At 49.3% G+C, this 15201-nt stretch overlaps 1 protein-coding gene and 1 pseudogene across 2 annotated transcripts in view; both read left to right on the top strand.

The window, feature by feature from the left end:
* Positions 1–15201, top strand: part of Pka-C1 (Protein kinase, cAMP-dependent, catalytic subunit 1) — a 450683-nt gene that overhangs the window by 114184 nt on the left and 321298 nt on the right. For both annotated transcript variants that reach the window (XM_065437227.2, XM_070525333.1), the window contains exon 2: positions 3066–3135. In XM_065437227.2, coding sequence (XP_065293299.1) covers positions 3096–3135 — 40 coding nt within the window. In that variant the 5' untranslated portion in view covers positions 3066–3095. The remainder of the gene's footprint in view (positions 1–3065; positions 3136–15201) is intronic.
* On the top strand, positions 11398–11601 carry LOC135906144 (U2 spliceosomal RNA; annotated as a pseudogene).

Genomic DNA, 15201 nt, shown 5'->3' on the forward strand with positions numbered 1-15201 from the left:
CGCAGATTCGGCGCTCATGTCTTTTGGAACCGCCCGTCTTGGAGCGGCTTACCAGCTTGGGTTAACTAGCTGTATAAGCCGATGAACACACACACACACACACACACACACACACACACACACACACACACACACACACACACACACACACACACACACACACACACACACACACACACACACACACACATATATATATATATATATATATATATATATATATATATATATATATATATATATATATATATATATATATATATATATAATGAGAAGCCAACAAACACAGACACCAAGTACAACATAGGGGAAATTGCATGTGCTTAATAAATGAAATCAAGTAATGATAAATTAATGGAAATTAAAGTGGATGAAAAAACAACTTGCCGCAGGTGGGAACCGAACCCACAACCTTCGCATGTCGCGTGCGATACTCTACCAATTTAGCTACCGCGGCGGCGTTTCCCCATCCACTTTCTTGGGTATTTATGTGTACTAGTAGAACCCTGGGAGTGTACACATAAATACACTACACAAATACAAATACAATACACTACTTACACTATACACGAGGCTCCCGCGCCTCGGGAACGGGGTAGATGTGCTTCTGCGCTCCTTAATTCGCTGTGACACGATTCGATGTGGTCTGGTGAACTCGAAGGAGGCTCAGGAAAAGGTCCCGTGTCTAACAAGGGATGGGGAGTGGGATTAAAATATTCCTGAGGAGAGTGGGAGAAAAAGAGAATAAAAATAAATATGAAATGCGCAAGTGGACCTGATACTAATATTTACAGGGGACATGGCGGGTAAATTTAGGATCTTGTATATGAAATGTTCAATCTTTAAAGCTTTCTTATTAGACCGATTTCTGACAGGTATTTGAACAATAAACCCAAAACCCGCCGCTCATTTGAAGGGGCGGGCATTGGACCTAAGATGCTGGGTAATGTTAACGCATCGTGGCAAATCATGTCCATTTGTTGCTCAGAAAAATTGTCTCTCGTCGCGGTACGCGGGGGATTCTAGTAATATGTGCTCCATAGTCTCTAAGTTGCCACAGTTATCACTGTAGGGGTTAGTGGTAAGCCCTGTGCGGTGCACATAATTTTTCGTGTATGTCACGTTCAGTCGAAGACGATAGCACAATCTCTCTAAGTGTTGAGGAAGTGGCCGTGGAATTTTCGGTCTCATTTCTGGGTCATTATAACGCAGGAAGTTATTTTGATGCATCGGCGGATTCCAGATGTGGTCTTTTTCTTGATAGGCGTTTTTTTTTGCCTTGTTTGAAGCATCGGCTTTGGTAAAAAATGTTCTTTTGAAATTGTGGTATTGGAGTCCCCTTTCGGGCAGCTTCATCCGCTTAGATTTCCGAAATACCGGCATGGCCAGATATCCACTGAAACTTGATGCAATGCCCAGCAATCTTAGCCTTGTGGTAAAGGTAAGCAATGTCAAATCCTGCAGGTTGGTTATTGAAACGCTTCTGCCTGTTCCACGTACTTTGTATGGCTGCTCTTGAATCCATGAGAGTCACCAATGTCCGTGGCGGCTGCTGTCGAAGGGCCTCCTTACACAAGGGCCTCCTTAATGCCATATAGCTCTGCTGAAGTAGATGATGCCGCTCCCTCAAGACGAAATGAGAATCGTTTCCCTGTAGAGGGAACAAAAAGTCATATTATATCAAGAAGAGCGGTGACCTATATATGCATCAGAGTTTTTTCTGTCGCACTCTACAAAAAGCTTCGTTTCGTTTTCTTGATATGGCTGTGTTATAGTGAGTTTGGTTGTGTGTTTTCATTTATTTTTATTTATTTATTTTGCTCTCCTTGCATCTGCGCATCCAGACAGTCAATACATGCGCACCTTTCTCACAAAATAAAATTAATTACGAGTTGGCGTGTTTTGTGCCCGTCTCTTCTTTATTGCGCTTACATTTGCGCCACAGAATTTGACAGCATATTCAACTAGCCCACTTTGCTAAGCTACACCCCTTTATTTTCTCTCTCTCTCCCTTTTTCCCGTCTACATAAACCCCTTTCCCCCACCCTCATGCAGGTTAGCAAAATGGATACATAACCTTCCTGCTTTCGCCCTATCTCTCCTTAAACGCCATAATCATCATCTCTTCCTTCTCCTTTGTGAACACTGTCAATCATGGATAATAATTGCGTTACCTCATACAAAAGCTACCCGGGAGGGAAAAGCTCGTCAATGCTGCCGCTGTTGAAGCGTCGCGCCAATTTCGCCAACAGCTCCATGGAACGAGTTTTTTTAAGTGGCATTGGTTTTGCCCGATGTGCACGGGAACGCTGCTCGGCGGGTGATTGCGCCGCTGCCTTAGCTTCCGCCGTCAAAAATAGCTTGCATGCGGTTTTACGAGAGATGTCACTTAATACGGCCGCCGAGGATTCTTCTTTTTGTGAATTTTCGACGCCTGCATCGGTGATGCTCGTATTGCAGCGATATCCCGTGTCTCGATCGTGCGTGCGGGCGTCTCTTCTCAGCGTGACGATATGAGGGCCAAGTTCCCCTCGCGACTACTGAACTATACGCTCCGAACGTAATGACCCTGACACCTTCTTTTCTTTTTTTCCCGACTTGGCAATGAAGGTAGGCATATCGGACGTGATGAGTCCCGTACTTGCCGACATGCTATGTATTCGGCAGACTTTTTTCGTGTCCCTTGTCGCCATTATAGCCTCACTTAATTGCGCATAATTAATGCAGAGCTGCACCAGCGTGGATGCGAAGTGGATAGCCGCAAAGAACAACATACATTGGCCAGAACCTAAGGAAGTCCAAAGGGGTAGTCCATGACTGTGCATACTCGACTCGCTCCTGCAAGCTCAGAGTTTCGCTAGAATGTCGCTCAATCGAGATGGCGCTAAGTTCGATGTTTGTGACGTAATTGTCACCTGATAGTGCGTTGGCGACACATGCTGTTATATGGTAGTGCTTTCCCGCCAGATGTACCGAAAGCAACGAGTACGTTTAAATTGATTGATTGATTGATTGATTGATTGATTGATTGATTGATTGATCTTTCTTTCTTTCTTTTCGTGCAGGCCCGCGCCTCTCCCCACCCAACATTCACCATGAATATATTCAAGAACCGGGGCCGTAAGAAAGACAAAGGTAAGTTTTCGTGCTTCTGCTCAACTTAGCGCTAGTATCACCTTTTCCCCAATGCTGTAACAAGATACACTGGACTGCATGTCGTCAGTGGCCAGTCTTGTAGAAGCTCATTAGGAGGAATACTTAATGAGAAGTCATGCGGTCGCCATTGCGTGCTCAGTTGCTCGCCGATCACTGACAAGAGCCAACGTCGAATCGCGCCATCCCTGCAGAACACTCTCTTTGCCAGTGCACTGCTTAACCTTGGAAGATCACGTTAGTTAGAGGGCTCACGGTGAACCGTTTTCCACATCTGCGCCCAGACGCCGCCGCTCCCGGAACCCTTTTTCCACCACGCCTCCGTGGACGCGCCCCCTTGTAGTTGCGTCAAGAGCCGAGGCATGGCGCCACCATCTTGCCTGCGGCACGAGTGGCGCGCTTCTTTTTGAGCAGAAAGCTAGCGGAGCTTCGGACGCGGCCCAAAGCTGGCGCTCCTTCCTCATTAGAGTGGCATTAATAAGTCGGACGTACGAAATTTTTCGTAAGAAATAATAATGATAGAATCAGCAGCAATAAGCACTCCCACTCGCCGACTTTCTCCTCCTATTTCAGGTGATTTTTGCTTTTCTTTTATGCGAATAAATGTTCTGCGTTACTATGGTTGCACACACACACACACACACACACACACACACACACACACACACACACACACACACACACACACACACACACACACACACACACACATATATATATATATATATATATACACAGTGAAGTTGCACAGTGACGTTGACGCGCGTGTGAAGCAATTTATTGACGTTCCGGCCGGAATCCAGCCTTCGTGTGACCGGACCCCGGCCGGAGCCTCAATAAATCGCTTCATACGCGCGTCAGCTTCACTGTGTATATTTGCACGGATCCAGAAATGTTCTTTTTCTGATGTATAATGTCAAAATATATGGTGTTCATGTATGCATAAATATGTATGTGCATATATTTTCTTCTATTTCTTTTCCTTTCCACAAATGCGTCTGTTGCGCGTTTATTTTTCTTTCTTTTCTTTTTTTCTTCGTTGGTTCAGCTGCGAAATTGGCATTATTATGTATGTGCTCCGACGGGTTCTGCACTGTATGCCCCACTGCTGCTGCCTTTGTTATGGAAATGGGAACTCCGCCAAGCGGATTGTCGCTGTTATCCCCATCCCCTCCATTGTTATTTTTGGTCTCTTTCTCTCTCTCTCTCTCTCTATCTCTTTTTTTACCGCTACGCCTTCACCCCGTGTAGAGTAGCCAACCGGAACTACCTCTGGTTAACCTGCAGGCCCTTCCATGCATCCTCTCTCTCTCTCTCTTGGCATTGATGGTAAATAAACATTATTATTATAACTAAAGTACACGTTACCCACATCTGCGGCCGAGGCGACTGGCTCATTCGATCTCCGTCTCAACCGTTACGTGCAATGCAGCCTAGGTTGCTGATGCCGTCGGCCCGGTACACTGCCTCCAAGGCTTTCCTTAGCTTCATTGTCTGTTGATATCATGTGGTCATTTGTTAATAAAGATATAGAGCTCTTCAGCTACCTTGTTTCTTCTCGCTCGAAGGCAGTGCGTTAAACGTGACGCGTGTCGCTGCATTTCGCGTCTGCGTTAGGGGTCGGTATCATGTAGCGATTCCTTCCTTGCTAAGCACGAGGTCGCGGGATCAATCCCCGGGGCTGCCGTCGCATTTCGATGGCGGCAAAATGCAAAAACGTCCGTGGTCCCTTGCGTTGGGGACACGTTAAAGATCCCCTGGTGGCCAGAATTAATCCGGAGTCCTCCACTATGGCGTGCCTCATAATGGAATCCTGATTTTGGCGCGTAAATCCCCAGAATTCGATTCGAACCCTTCCTCTCGGTTCTGTAACACTCTTACCATCCACCGTTTGCGGCTGATGAACTCGCTGATAACGAAGGCGGAGCGTCGCTCTCATCACTGACGCAGAGGGACGGGGAATGACGGCATGTAATCGTCGCGTCATTACACGATCATGATTTCTCATGCAGTTTAAACCGCGGACAATATGTCTTGTGTGCACGTTGAAAACGGAGCGAAGGGTGGCGCGTCTGCCTCGCCAATCAGGGGATCGCGTGAGGCAGCGCGAGGGTGACGCGTGGGCTCGATTCACAGCAGCCGCCGCAGACAGACCTCCGCTCATGCAGCGCTTTGTTTCCATATATGAAATCGGTGGCACTATCCGTGAGCAGACGACGCGCACTACTCTGGCGCCATCTCTTAGCCATCGTCGCTGCAGAGCCCGCCTTGCGCGGCACTACGCTTTTCTTCTCACGCTTTCGCCATACTCTCCTCCGCTTTAAGCCTCATGACACCGCTGCACCCTCCTCCTTTGCTTTCCTCCTCCTGCTTTCTTCGCTGTCGTCGTCTTTCATTCCCCGCTGCGCTCTTGGTTTGCTCTGTGCTCCTTCGCTGTGCTTGTTCGCTAGGATACGCTGAGGACGCCAAGAGACGCTGATTCTCGGCGTAGGGACGGGCGCCTAAGAGGCTCTAGAAGGGCATTAGTGTGATCAAAGCGCTTGTGTATTTACACTGTCGTTCGAGGCGAGTGTGTGTGTGTGTGCGCAGATTCTTTGTAATTGTTTTGGTAAAGGCTAGTTTCGGATTTTCGCTTCAAGTGCAACTGCCGCGATTATTGTACGGACCGCACAATAATGTTCCTTTATTACGCCTACGTGTTCTCACCGCGCTATCGCGGTTAATATCAGTGCCAAACAGCAATGTGGCGAGTGTTCTCAATTTCGCTGAATATTCATGAATTGTAAAGATTCCCTTAATTAACTGTGCATATATATAGGTGCTTTTGGTTTACCCCTTTCCATTCACTATTATTGACTGCAGCGCTCAAACGCGCGCGCACACACACACAAACAAACTCTCCGATGTTGCTTTGTGCCTATGCATTGGAACCAAATGAAAGCGCCCTTAAGGGCCTCTCACCATGCCACATAGAAAATTTTGGTTATGCGGATGGATGGATGCTATGGGCGTCCCCTTTGAACGGGGCTCTTGTTATTGTATTGCCTAATGTGCTACCTATGTTTAAAAAAAAGAAAAAGAAAGGAAAAAAGAAGAGACATGACAAATCACCAAATTTTCTGAACTATTTTTGCAAGCCCCCGTTTTTTGCCGTTTCCCTACTTTTCTTCGACCGATCTTCCAATCGCCTCTTACTTATCTCTACTGCGGATATGTTTACTTGTCGTATTGTCTTTCTCGTTTCCAGAACTGAAAAGAGAGCTAGGGAGCAGCGACGTGTGACAGCTATTTCAAGGTGCCAGCGCTTCTTGTATTGGCGGTGCTATGAAACGGAGAGCGAGGCGTTAAATAACGGAGATCCTCTCTCACGCTGCGCATTCGTCGAACACCGAGGAGCAGCCGAACTTCGGCGCATCTTAATCACGTTTCAACGCCGGTGTGGTAAATGCTAAGGAAACGGTGCGGCCTGCCATCACCTTAGGCTTGGCTGTGCAGTCCTTTCGATGCCGGAAGTTCCACTTCACCGCATTTCTTCCTCGTCGGTCCATCCGGGCACTTCACTCGCCGCCCGCGCGCGGTGTCGTTATTTGCATAGCTCTGCATGCTGCAAACTTCTTCCCGCTGTCCTCCACCCTAGGGCCACTGAGTCCCTTCCACTACTTGTTCTTGGCCGTAAGTCTAAGTCGTGCTTTATCCCCTCTGAAAAACTATTAATCCCCCGAGCACCGAAATTTTGAGATTGCCCAGAAAAACAAGCGGTAATCTGTTTTCCTTAAACAGGAGCGCGGATCGTATAGTGGAACGAGGATCCGCCTCTTCTCTAGCAATGATCACTTTTGCCTCGTTTAGCTCGTCCTCTGTGCAATTTTGTTTATTTGTTCACATCTTCGTAATCATGCGGTGTGTGTGTGTGTGTGTGTGTGTGTGTGTGTGTGTGTGTGTGTGTGTGTGTGTGTGTGTGTGTGTGTGTGTGTGTGTGTGTGTGTGTGTGTGTGTGTGTGTGTGTGTGTGTGCGTGTGTGTATGCTGTTGAGTCGGTGTTGTTCCTAATTGCTTTTCGGATCCACACTCCTATTTATCGTGTCCTGTTTGTGCTTCAGCGAGCGAGGAGCATCCTTCGTTAATTGCACGCGTTGCACGACGCGTAGGCGCCCAGGACTTGGCGCTTAGGCCGCACTAATGACCGGGGGCATTCACGAACGTTGCACTCGTTGGCACAGAAAAAAAAAACAGAAAGGGGAGAGACAGTAAACGGCGAAAAGCGAGTCTACCGTGTCACGTCATTGATGAAGGAAAATCCGGCATCAGGCAAACTTTTCGTAAGATCATTTGTTTAACCTTTCGCGCGTCTGGCTCCAGTTACACGCTAAAGAGTAATGAGTAGACTCATTAAACTAGCAGTGCAATTTGTGCCGAAGCCTCAGTGGTATACTCATGTTCTTCAGGTAGAAGGGAAGGCGTGACAGGGTTTTGACAGGAAGGCTGGTACATAGGAGGAAGCGTGCGTGTGGAGGGGGCAGCATTTCAATGACCAGCAGCTCCACAGATTATAATCGTCTTGATTTGTGACCTAAATTCATTCGCATATTCCTGTACTTCTTGCCTCGCATCGCCGTGTCCGTTGAAGGTCATTGCAACTTACCGTAGAATCCCGAGTCGTCGCCACCCAACGCCCGAAAATCCGCGATGGAACAAAAATGGCGCTGAGTGTTAGGAAAGGACGTGGTTCGCGCGATTTGTTGGTATCCGAGCACATAAGTTCATGATTCTATCATATATAACTACGAGGCGCGATAATATTTTTTAATTTTAACTTTTAAGGCCTGACTGCAACGTCCCAAAAAGCTTTATTTAGTCTTCTTCCCGGCAGAGTCGTCGCTGTCAGAATGAAAAGTAATAATACATGTAATTAGGTATTTAAAAGGCAATTGCCAACTTCAGTCGCCAGGCTAAACCCGCGTGTTGCTACAATCCAGCACCAGCACCACCGAAACAGGCAAAAATATATTTCCCGTTGCGCCATTTAGCTTGCTCCAGTAAGAAGGCTGTTTATTAAGTGATGAGACCGTAAGAAGTAAGCCACAGAAGGGCCGACTATTCCAGTCATCAAAAATAAACTCCACTGACTAAGAAATGTAAGAAAAAAAAACGCAGTGCCCTCCCACTCTGTGAAGACGGATGACCAGCGAAGCAGTCTATGTGGGCCCCTAATGGCCAACTGCACCTCCGCCGTGGGTCGGCCCGACATTTCACTATATGTCTTTGGCATCGGCCCACGTATGGGGAGGGCTTAACGCCTGCTTCATCTCCGCCGCAGGTGGGCCCGGCATTGCATTATCTTCGGGATCGGCCCGCGTATGGGGAGTGCTTAACGCCTGCTTCATCTCCGCCGCGGGTGGACCCGGCATTGCATTATCTTCGGGATCGGCCCGCGTATGGGGAGTGCTTAACGCCTGCTTCATCTCCGCCGCGGGTGGGCCCAGCATTGCATTATCTTCGGGATCGGCCCTCGTATGGGGAGTGCTTAACCCGTGCTTCATCTCCGCCGCGGGTGGACCCGGCATTGCATTATCTTCGGAATCGGCCCGCGTATGGGGAGTGCTTATAGGGCCGATTTACGCTCGAGCCGCCCATCGCCGCAAGCCGCACCGCACGCCTGCGGTCGCGCGAAAAATTGCACGTATCCAGCACTTGTGCACAAATTAGCATTTACACTGTGTGCACAGTGTATACCTTACACATTGCAAACCGAAATTTGTGCACAAGTGTTTGATACGTGCAATCTATCGCGCGACCGCACGCGTGCGATGCGGCTTGCGGCCATGGGCGGCTCTAGCGTAAATCGGCCCTTAACGCCTGCTTCATCTCCGCCGCGGGTGGACCCGGCATTGCATTATCTTTGGCATCGGCCTACGCATGGGGAGGGCTTAACGCCTGCTTCATCTCCGCCGCGGGTGGACCCGGCATTGCATTATCTTTGGCATCGGCCTACGCATGGGGAGGGCTTAAGGCCGGCTTCATCTCCGCCGCGGGTGGGCCCGGCATTGCACTATCTTTGGGATCGGCCTACGTATGGGGAGGGCTTAACGCCTGCTTCGTCTCCGCCGCGGGTGGGCCCGGCATTGCATTATCTTTGGAATCGGCCCACGTATGGGGAGGGCTTAACGCCTGCTTGAGAGTGACACGAATGACACGAATTGACACGAATGACATTGTGCAATGGAGTGTCATTTCCTGTCTGGCGCTTTCATCTTTACAAAAGCATTTTTCAGTGAAGAGCTCAGCAAAGTAGTGCACTGAGAGCTTTTGCAACTTTCACCGTTTATTAGTTCACCAATTTCGTTGTCTGAATCTTGCCGTCGCTTTGCCTACGACCTGTGCAATGAACAAAGTGCCTCAGTAAAACACATTCAGTTTTACTCACCATTATTCAGTACAAAAAAATGATAGCAGAATAATAATAGCTGAAGCTGAATAATGATAGCTGAAGTTAATAATTGTGCTTGCATTCGCGTTAAACAAATTAAGCAATGGCTATGACATGGCTGCGATTTGAAGTGCACAATGCTAAGTGACTTTCAAGCGTGCCCCAGACTACTGCTATTTCACCAAGGGGCCTGTCAAACTCGACAGTGGCTGCCCAAATGAGTATTAGGGGGCTCACTGAGCTAATGATGTTTTATAATTGTTTCCTTATTCGCATTACTTGCCATGAGCCAGATAACCAAAATAAACGATGCAACCACCTGAATGTGCTTTGGCATGCAAGCTGCAAACAGCGGCTGTCAATTTCGCGTTGACCATTGCTTTTTCATCATAGGGCCTGTCAAGCTGGACAGTGGCTGCCCGAATGAGCATTTTGGGCCCATGTAGTTATTCAGGATTAATAATTATGTTTGGATTCAGATGTTCGAGCATATAAGCATGTTTCCGTGCCAGTACTTGATCAGCATGATCTGTGCCAGCATGATCTGTGCAGGACGTTGCTTTTTTGGACTGGAGCTTCTAATAAAAGGAATATGCCACCAAATGAACTGCATATTTATTTGAGAGCTCACAGGAGAACGGTTTGCTTCTGCGAACCCACCGGTAAAATTTTGACACCCCTTATGAGGGCTTTTGTTTCGTTAATAAGACGCTGTTAAGCTTTGTCGAGTGTCTCAATGCCGTACAACTAGGAGTTGGAGTCGCTTTCTTCGGCGTCATCTTCACCCAGCCGGATCACGATGGCTTGGATGTGGTCACTCTCAGACATGTCATGCCTGAACTTTGCTTCCAAGTCCATCACGGGGTGCAACGTTCTTTCTCCACTCACCCGCCGTTACGTGCTTGATTTTATTCTCTCAAGATGTCTGAAGTCTCTGTTGTCCGCAGCATTTTTTACCTTTGCCAAGGTAAAGCCTGGGTATAATGCAACCAGCCCTTTCGGCTGCATTGTCTACGATGTAGCTCAGAAAGCATGGCTTTACAGATGCCACCAACTCAAGCAGCTGCATTTTCACCATCCTTTCACTGTAGGCGATGTTCTTGCTTTTGAGCCACTCCTGTATTTTTTCCTTCTACCAGGCCGTCGTATATACGCAACTTCTCTTCTCGCCGGTTATGGTAAGGTGCATTGTCCTAAACAATGACGCTACCAGGTGGCAGCTCCTGCAGGATGACATTGAACCATCCCTCGAAGCAATTGCCGTCCATTTCGTGTGTTTCGGCCTCGGAGTGCATCCAAGCAGCCGTCGACGAAGCCTTCCTCACTGCCGATGTGCGTCACAATCAGGCGCTGGCCTTTCCCAGAAGGTTGCTTCAGACCCGTCGACAGGCAATTTGCTCCGAACTTCTGCACCACGGCTTCTGTCCACACGATCGACCGAGTGTGTCCCGCCGTCACCCATGTCTTGTCGAGGAAGATCTTTCGGCCTCCCAGCCGGTAGCGCTCCACTTCACGAAGGTAGCGATTCCACTATTTGGCGATGTCATCCCGGTCTATAAGCAATGAGTTACAGCTCTTCTTCTCGTGCTTGAATCCAGTCTCGACAAGTAGGTGGGGCACAGTACACCGCTTCAGTGATGGGAGTTCCATACTCTTCGAGAACTCGTTAGTTGTCTTCTCGACCGTCGGTATCTCGCCTTATTCTCGCGGCAGGTCTGTCCGAGGGGGCGCAGTGGTGCAGGAGAGGCTAGAAAGTCACCGCATCCGCTGGCCGATCGTAACAGCACGCGTGATGTTTCGACGGGACCGCCACCACGGATTGCGTCGGGAACGTAGACATGACCAACGCGGGTCAAAGTGTAGTATCTGTTCGTATCAGCTTAATATCTGATGTGGGTTGTATTTGAACCCAAGATATTAAACTTATTTTTGCAAGTTGGCGGAGTGTTTGAAGCCTAGCTGCTTCACCACCGCCGCGGGTTGGCCCGGTATTTCCCTATCTTCGGGATCGGCCCACGTTTCTTGGTTAACCGACATCGATCCGCTGGAAACTATAGCCACATGCAGCTTCGCTGTAAAAAAAAATCACGGACGATTGCGATACTCCCTATTGCGAAATTTGAGCGTAGCTTATACGTGTTTTCATTTCGCGATATATTGGCATGCGCGGACAATCTATGCGGACCGTTGCCAACTGAGCGAAGTGCCTTGCTGATCGGAAGATTGCGTGAGGCAACGCGTGCACATGGGTGACGTGTGGGCGCGGTTCACAGCAGCAGGTGGAGACAGACCTCCGCTCGTGCAGCGACTCATGATGCGCTTTGTTTCCATATATGGTGTCGGTGGCGTTATCGGTGAACAGACGACGTGCGCTACCCCGGTGCCATCTTGTAGCCATCATCGCCGCAGAGTCCCGAAAAATCCGGCGGCATCTGTAGCAGCCCGCGAGGACGGCAGAGCTCGAAGGAGTATTTGCTCAGCGGCGTTCAAGTGGACATTAATGCTTTCGCATTCACACCTCAGAAGAAGTGCTTAGGTGTCCTCGGATTTTTTTTCTCTGGCATCGCTGTCTACTCTTGCATCACTAAGTTACGAAAATAGTGCGACACGTCGACGCAGATTGCCCCAGCAGTCGGGAGGAGTAGGAGGAGGAAAAAAACTTTAAGGCCAACACTAAGGCCCTGTAAAGAAGAGCGCTTGCTCCTCCAAGGCCCGTTGTTGATCTGCCGAGTCCGAGTGAAGCCGAGTACTCCAGGAAGGTGGGGAAGGAAAATAAGGAGAGGTAATGGAAGTGTTACATGAGTACAGAATGTGTTCTGTATCTGCCCTTAACTCTGGACAGTTGGGGCACCGAGCTGTGTCCGGAGCTTGCGCACTGGCTTTCTGTGTCTGTTGCTTAATTCTATTCTATTCACTTAGTGCGCGGAAGACGAGTTCGACTACAGCTGGCGGGCTGTGGTTTGAATACGATGAAGTAGGGTTAGCGCATGTTCAATTGTGATAGTCCATACGACGTGCCTTTGCGGACAAAGGAGTAGAAAGATGTCCGGAATAAGGCTAACTCGGAATTCGGATAGCTCATATTTGCACCAACCACTTGCTTCCGATGTCACAGAATTTTCTTCAACACCCGTTTAACTTCACTGTCTCCACTCGAGCCCGATTGGGGCGCTCGAGCTCGCTCCGCATCTCTCTCTCTCTCTCTCTCTCTCACACAATGCTTCTTTCCTCCTTTGCTCACATCTTGCAGCATCTCCTGTCGGTCACACCAGGTCATACACGTGCGGCTTACACCTGAAACGTCAATTTATATCCTGCCGCATCTCTTGTTCCGCGGCTCCTCGCACACCGCCGTGACAGCTTTATAAATAATGCCGTAGCGCGAGCCGGGATGAGATCAGGGGGCGCGTCCCTAATTCCCCAGCGCGCATTCCCCCGCGTGCGTGCGTAAGTGGGCTCCCGCGATCAATGCAGAACAACCCTTAAATCCCGAGTCTGAGCACGTTGTGTTTGCGCATTCGTGCACGAAAGAATACTTGTGCACTTGCGTTGTCCGTGTTTAGTACGCGCGCGCAATGCGCGCCAGCTTAAGTACTCACGTGTAAATCATCGCCGGCGTGTGCTTTTAGCATGATTCTGCATGCGTGTGCGTGCACTAACGCGAAGGCATGGCGTGTGTGTTCAGAGCACGGTGTGAGTGGTTCATCGTCAGCGCCGGTTCTCGCGGACCCGCGTGGAAAGGCGGTAGTCGTTGAACGCAATCGCGAGACGATAACGACTGCGTAAGCGCCGCCTGAGCACCGCGGCAAGCGTCCGTTGCTCCTCCGTCCGACTTCCCCCGGATGCATGGGATCTCTTCGTGTTCCCGGGTCAACCGGTGGTTGCTAAAAATACGCCGCAGCCTTTTTTGTCCCTTCGTCTATCGCATCCCAGAGAGCAGGAATCCCCGCTCCCTCTCCCCCTTATGCTTTAACACTCTTTCCACTTGACCTGGAGATGCGGTCGCCGGGACAATGGCTATATTTAGCGTCCGTATTTTCCGGCTTCCGCTTCATCGCTCCATTGTCGTCTAGGACCTTCTCTCTTTTTTTTCTTTCGCTTCACTTTTATGCTGCCCAGCCCCTCATTTGCTTGTCGCCACGTGACCGCGCTTTTCCTCCCGAGTTGCTTCCTGGTACCTCAAGTTCTTCCCTTTTCACTTTCGCTTTGTCCCCCTTTCCCTGCTCGCCGTTGTTTCTTATCCTCGCTCCTTTGCTTCCAATCTCATTTTGCTTCCCCGACGAATACCTGTTGAGGTGGAGTCCCCAAGTTTATGTGCGGTCCATTTCGTTAACCCACTGTACGTTAAAAATTTTTTAAAAAATTTAAATTATGGGGTCTTACATGCCAAAACGACGATCTGATTACGAGGCACGCCGTAGTGAGGGACTTCGAAATAATAAATAATAAATCACAATAAATGAAGGAGTTAAGACAGAAGTAAGATCTTATTTTACAGTGTTCTGATAACAGCCTCGTTCGTCGGGTCTGTTGTTTTTTCACTCACTTTCTACGAATACACTGCCAGTTAAGTCACTGCGGCGTCACTGGAAATGAAGACGCCGATAATGCCGCTCGGGCAGCTTTTGAAGACGCACAAGAAGAGGCCATACCGCTTTCACGATCCGACGCAGCTAGCAGACTTCGAGTGCTTGCACAGGAGATCATGCTCTTTCTATGGCGCGCACCAAACAGCCAGACCAACCAGAGCAACCGTCAATACCACCTGCCCTCTTTGATGCATCTCTATATGCCAACTGGACTACGCCGAGGATAGGCGACTATGCTTTATCGCTTATGGCTAGGGGTGGCTTTCACGAAATCTTACTCATTCCGCATTGGAATGGCCGACAACGCTCTCCGCAATACCTGTCTTTGCGAGGAGACGCTGGAACACATTCTGTGCGACTGTCCTGAATATAATGTGCAGCGACAGTCCCTGACATCCGTTCTAGCGCACCTTGACACTAGACCATTGTCCCTCTACACGATTTTCGCATGCCGCCGACAGAAGACATTGCAGGTGAAGGCGACGAAGGGACTATTTCGGTTTTTGAAAGAGACGGGATTGGACAAGTGGCTGTGACAGTGATATCACGTACCACGCAAGAACGCAAGAGTGAGGAACTCTAACTGAGGATGTGTGTGCTGTGCTATGTGCTCTTTCTCTCTGTCTCCCCCTTTCCCATCTTTCATCACCCCCATCCCTCTCCCATGTGTAGGGTAGCAAACCGGTTAAGATAAACTGGTTAACCTCCCTGCCTTTCCTTCTCCACTTTTATGCGAAGCATATTACTAGAGCTCAACCCAGCTCCTCAGGCGCGGCGGTATCGCCTTCAATACCAGGTGACACCGTGACGTCACGACAGAGGAGAAATGGGGCTCCAACTCGCGCCGTCGCTCGCGGCGTCGCCTTCAAGGCTGACCACGTGACACCGTGACGTCACGACAGAGGAGAAACGGGGCTCCAACTCGCGCCGTCGCTCGCGGCGTCGCGGCGGTATATAAGCAGCTGCGTTTGCCTCTGCTAGACACTCACGAGGTGAGATGCCTCCTGGAGACAGAGCTGCTCGTTGGAATGAG

The sequence above is a fragment of the Dermacentor albipictus genome, chromosome 9 (assembly GCF_038994185.2).
Source record: "Dermacentor albipictus isolate Rhodes 1998 colony chromosome 9, USDA_Dalb.pri_finalv2, whole genome shotgun sequence".
Lineage (NCBI taxonomy): Eukaryota > Metazoa > Arthropoda > Arachnida > Ixodida > Ixodidae > Dermacentor > Dermacentor albipictus.